The sequence below is a fragment of the Misgurnus anguillicaudatus genome, chromosome 20 (genome assembly GCF_027580225.2).
Source record: "Misgurnus anguillicaudatus chromosome 20, ASM2758022v2, whole genome shotgun sequence".
NCBI lineage: Eukaryota > Metazoa > Chordata > Actinopteri > Cypriniformes > Cobitidae > Misgurnus > Misgurnus anguillicaudatus.
In genome coordinates this window covers 13,598,858-13,605,000 of record NC_073356.2, presented here as the reverse complement: position 1 = coordinate 13,605,000, position 6,143 = coordinate 13,598,858, and the positions used below count along the sequence as shown (strand labels likewise).

Here is a 6,143-nt window from a genome sequence, read left to right as displayed (position 1 = left end):
GGACAAAGAAGACAACCCAAAGTAGAAGTTCACTTGTAATTTTGTCTGTGCTTGAATTAAACATGACAATTGAAATGGACGCTTTCACCCTTAATTATGATTTGTGTCAGCCTGTAAAGAATATGAGAGCGCACATAATTGAGGATTGGGGAAGGCCTGGTTTTTATTTTCTTTCACTCTGCAGCTGAATCTAAATCTGTCAACTCCCATAGAAAGAGGCTGAGGGAGCGTGATACACGGTCCATGGTTTTGATCATAAATCCAGTTTGTGCTCCCCTAAATCCATGGCCCTTGTGCTATAGCTGCGTTACTCCCTACCCAGCATTCCCTGGGGCGACTCTGTAAACACCGTGGCAGGGAGAGCCCAAACAAGGGAGGCATCTGAAAAAGATTAGACTTCAGCAAAAAAAGAAAAGACTACCGCATCCTATTTCTGCAAAACACATACTTGAGAGCTCAAGAGAAAATAGCTGACCTATAATGGCACTGGTTTCCATCCCCCATAGAAGGTCAAAGGCTCTTTGACCTCCTTCTGCCCTCAGTATGGGAGATCAAGATAATGATAATGAGCGCCATTTTCTTAATTAGCTGAACTGGCATTGAGTTACCACGTTTGGTTTTGTGTTTATTTGCTTGGACTCAAGGTAAAAAGCTGATCCTGTCAGATTTATTTGGCTGTGTAGAGTAGTCATCAGGATGGATTTGTTTTAAAGATGCTTTTCTCTGTGGTTGTGTGTATTTGAGACGGCTCCAGCATAATGTAAATCTCATTTTGTGAATGTACATTTTACAAAAACAGGACCTCATTCATGTCTAATATCACTATAAAATATATGTATGTTTTGTTTGGTTAATCTTTACCAGGTATATTGCGATCTGTTTGTTTTCACCTTTTAATTTGATGCTTGGTTCCATTTTATATTACACTGAAAAAAATGATTAATTCAGTTTACTCAATTTTTTAAGGTAAGTGGTCGCAATCAATTTATTTAAGCTACATTTACACAAAAAATTAGAAAAACTAAACAAAAAACTTTTGTTTAAATGTAGCTTAAATAAATTGATTTCAAACACATACCTTAAAAAACTGAGTAAATTGAATGAATACTTTTTTCAGTGTAGGTGCCTTAAAGTGTTAGTTCGCCCCAGAATAAAAATGTTGTCATTAATTACTCACCCTCATGTCATTTCCTATGCAACATTTTTTGTTCATCTTCAAAACACAAATAAAGATATTTTTGAAAAATCCAAGGGCTTTCTGATCCTCCATAGACAGCAACGCAACATACTAACATTTCAAGGCCAGACAGTAAATATGTTACAATTGTCCATGTGACTACAGCGGTTTAGTCTTTATTTCATTAAGCAACATTATACATTTTGTGCTCTTACTCAAGTCGTCTCCGATGCATAACTACGAAAGCAGCACACATGTTTTTTAAAATACAGCCATAGATATAAAAATACATAGATGCCCCATCAATGCATCTATGTATATGTCTATGGCTGACTCAAAATGCCAGTGTTTAACGCATGCATGCAGCGTTTTCGCAAATATACGTCAGAGACTTTTTAAGCACAAAAAGTTTTCTCGTCACTACATGAATTACAGATTAAACCACTGTGGGCACATGGGCTTTATTAACATTGTCGTTTCTCCTTTTCCAAGCCTGGAAAGTTGATTCAGAAAATGTACTATTTGTGGTCCTTAAACTGTTGGCCTGTTTTGATAGCTTACTATAAATGTGGTCACATTGCCCTTAAGCATCTTTGAATGCTGCATGTGTGCGGAGCGGGTATTCGGTGACATCGCCGCAGCCACGTGCTCCATGTTAATAGAGATCTAATGAGAGCACATTGGCAGGGCTGCGGCGGACTCGCTCATGTTTCATTCATGAATGTGCCAGAGCACTACGCTAGATAATGATAATTGTTGCCCGATGTAGTGCAGGAGTACTACACCAGGGCCTGAAGAGGGCATCTTTAGCTGCTAATGGACAGCAGGCATTTGACTTGCATCACCTTTTCTGTGTGTACGAGATGGGGAATATTCACATATTGTAGCTATCACAGGTTTGGTTTCTTGTACGGTTCATGATGCTGAGAGATGAACGTGATTCAAACCACCTTGAAATTGCTGTTAAGTTAACGCATGGCTATTATTGAAATTGACTGAATGTTCATAAGGTAAATACATGAAGTAATGAATTGTGAAATTTTCTTATCATCTCAGTTTATTATTATTAGAATAATATTAATATCTAATCGATATAATCATAAGATATAATAAAAAAGATTTATCAAGTAATGTAGTTCATTAGCTTCTTGGAATTCGTTTATTAATTGCATTACTTTTTATATGCAATAATATTAAAGTGTGATTGTTTTGAAAATGGCTCATCGAACTCGTTTAACTTGGATTGTTTCGTTAATTTATTGTGTATACGACATGGTTATTACAGTAGAGAGCTCTCTTAGTCTCCGAGTAATGCTCATGTGCCGTGCATTAGTCTATGGGCTTCTTCACATGAGGTTGTAATCTTACAGTATGTTGTGGGTTATCAGCTGGAGTGTTTTAAAGCAAAGCTTCCCTTAAAGAGACCCAGCACATCAGTCTTTCGTGTGGATGGTTCACTCAGAAAATGAAGAGCGTAATGTCCTCCGGCTCCCGAGGAGCGATCCGACGGCAGGGAAGATCCTTAATCTTAGCCGTGGTTGGAAAGCCACTGATTTTGAGAGGATTACAACTGCAATAGAAACACAGACTTGAGTTTATCCCATTTTCCTCCCCGCATTAAGTGTTCTGGGCCTGTAGCTTCATTTAAGAACTCTCTCCCTTTTTCTCTCAGGCTCGTCGGCATTACCCGATAGCATGTCCTACTTTGGAAATTCTCAGGATGAGGAGGATCTGGATGATGAAGATGAGCTTGAGGAAGAGAAACCACCCAGTGTGGCATCCACATCGTGCCAGTCTACACCCAAGAAGGGCAAACCGTCCAGCAAGATCAATGGATTCGGTAAGTGGTGTATCTAGACAAAGGATGACTATTTTGAAAAGCTAATATATGAGATTTGATTTGTTTATGCTTTTGTTATTTTAATAGTTTTGAAAAATGTGACCCTGTCTGAAAAATCCAGGCTAAAGTCTCATAATCTAATTACGAGAGTAAGAGCATCAAAGTTGCCCTCATTGATTTCAATCACCAGTTGCACTCATTGATTTCAATCTTGAACATGACCATACTCAGTCAGTATCAGTAATAAAGACATCAATGCTATATATTTTTACAGATTGTTTTTGTGTAGATTTTTGTTGAAAACAGTAAATCACAAAAATACTTTTGTCTGGATTTACATGAAGGGCCACAAATGTGCTATTATTAGTTTGAAAGGGGACATTTCACAAAACTTTAAGATGTCAAATAAGTCTTTGGTGTCCCCAGAGTATGTATGTGTAGTTTTAGCTTAAAATATCATTTAAATAATTTATTATAGCATTTTTTGGGTGTGTCCTTTAAAATGCAAATGAGCTGATCTCTGCACTAAATGGCAGTGTCGTTGTTGGATAGTGCAGATTAAGGGGCGGTATTATCCCCTTCTGACATCACAGGGGGAGCCAAATTTCAATTACCTATTTTTTTCATATGCTTGCAGAAAATGGTTTACCAAAACTAAGTTACTGGGTTGATCTTTTACAAATTTTCTAGGTTGACAGAAGCACTGGGGACCCAATTATACACTTAAACATGGAAAAAGTCTGATTTACATGATATGATCCCTTTAAAGGTGCCGTAGAATGTAAACCTATTAACCTAGATGTAGATAACAGATCTGTACAATGGTAATGACACATCATGAGCGTTAAACGCAATTGTTTTCTTTTTTTATGTAAACTACATTAAATTAATTACAATGTTGTTACAATGCTAAAAACAAAGTTTTGACTTCTGAGTTAGCGCTATGTGCTAGCGTTTACTGTTCTACTTATGGTTACAATGGAAAAACACAAACTTCGTCTGATACAGTTTCAAACATAAGGTCTGTTTGCACACACACACAGCTACTGAAATGAGCCGCTCTGTAAAACAGCCAATCAGTGCAGAGCTCAACATTATTATTCATGACCCTTTCAAATAAGGTAACAATAGACCAGGTCATTCTGGAGATGAATCCTAGTGTTGTAAAAAATCCTAAGGACATATAAACTATCTCTATTTGCACTTAATAAAGTCACATACCTTCTATGTAGGTATCAGCGAACAATGTAACACATTGTATCAATGCATTTTTTGGCACCTTTAAAATATGTAAAATAAAGCCTACCTCAGTATGTCTATGCGAGAATATGTCAGTATAGACGGAGATCATTTACTATGTAGATGGGAATCTTGTGTTGGAGTGAGACGTGATGCGTTCATCTTCTACTCCAATTATCACTTTAGTGGGAATGCTAGTAACAAGGTGTTTACGCAGTCTCAACTCACAGCTGTGCCGAGTATCACCAGCCGACACGTCCCTGTACGCTATACACACATACGTAATCACTCCAGACAAATGAGAGGATGACATGTTGAGCATTTTGTAACTGTACGCATGCACGTACAGGAGTATTTAGTATGTAGACCATTGCAATTTGTCGCCATGCTCATGCGTTGAACTTCGGTGTATGCGTGCGTGCGAGTCAAATAAATTATATTTTGCAAGGCTAAGCGTTTACCGTACACGTACTATACTACATGCTTTAGACAGTCCTGATTCTATATAGTGTGCCAGTTTAGGTTTCATGCATCCCATGTCATAGAATATTTAAAGTACATCAAAGATGCCCAAATGGCATATTATTTTTGGTGGATTTCCTCTGCGTGCTTTATGGCTACCTTTACCCATAATTCTTTGCGCTACACAAGAAAATCGATTTGCAATGGTACCGTGGTGCAGTATCAAATTTTGATGTTCCAATGTAATAGAAAAACCGGACAGAGTATCAAACCATTATATGTCTCTGTATATATATCGCTGTTCTTGTCTTACACAACTCGGTATAGTATGCACTTAAAAGTATGCAAATTGGAGTTCAGCACTAATCCCATTACCCTTTGGTTTAAAGAGCCAGATGTTCCCCTATAAAAGCAGAGTTCCCCCTCTAGGTTTAAAACGATTCTCCTTCATTTTGCTCAATACAAGCAGATCACAAGTTCGCAACTGTCTAGTCTAGTCAAGTCATCTATTCTTGTTCAGTCAGCGCTGCATATATTAGCTCTGTTTTATTTTCCAGTTGGCGCTCAGTCACCTTTAATTGATTTTGATTTCTCCAGGTTGTGCTCAAGTTCAGGAATGTGTTTCTTTAGGTATCTTTACGTTTCTTTTAGTTTTTTTTAAGTAGTAACTATAAAGATGTCAATACTTGCTCAGTAACATTTGTTGTGCTGTGATGATGAGCAACACTGAGAATGCAATGTGTACTCTGTCATGCATTATGCATCTGTTTAATTTGCTTACAGTTTTGGTTCATAAATAAGCCCGTGTCCCACCTCTCTCTCTCTGTGTTTCTTTGTCTGTCTCCCGTCTGTCTGTCTCTCTCTTTCACCTTTCATTCACTGAACCTTAGTAACCCAGAGGCATGTTTACATTTCTAAATTAAACACCTTTTATTGAGTTCAGCTGTCGGTCGCAGTTCCAAGCGGTCCGCTTACAGCGCGAAAGGCCATCCGTATCCCCCTCACTCACACGCACGGATGCTTGTTGATGCAGTAAAAATAAAGTGCACAGTCGTAAATACAGAGAGAGCAGATGTAAAATGTGTTAATTAGAGCCATCCATACACCTGATAATAGACAAACACTCGATTCAAAAATGACAATTTTACTGCATCATCTCCAGAGAAGGCCAACTCGCAGACATCTCGTTCAAGCTGAGATCACTTGAAACTTATGAAAGTATTGGTTTAAGTGGCCTATACATGATTCAACTTGCTTAGGCTGTTTTTCCTGCAACAGGAAATTTGGGAGGCTGTTCACACTGTACCCAAATCTGATTTGGTTTTCAAATCCAGTGTTTATCGTCTGCACTGTCAAGAGAAATAAAAAACGTGTCTATCATGAGATCTTGTCATGGTTCTCAACTCACGAGGCACACAGGAGACG

General features: G+C 38.1%; 1 protein-coding gene across 1 annotated transcript in view; it reads left to right on the top strand.

Annotated features, from left to right (window-relative positions):
- jarid2b (jumonji and AT-rich interaction domain containing 2b) overlaps window positions 1-6,143 on the top strand; it is a 149,929-nt gene that overhangs the window by 116,105 nt on the left and 27,681 nt on the right. The window contains exon 5 of the mRNA XM_055219622.2: window positions 2,850-3,017. Coding sequence (XP_055075597.2) covers window positions 2,850-3,017 — 168 coding nt within the window. The remainder of the gene's footprint in view (window positions 1-2,849; window positions 3,018-6,143) is intronic.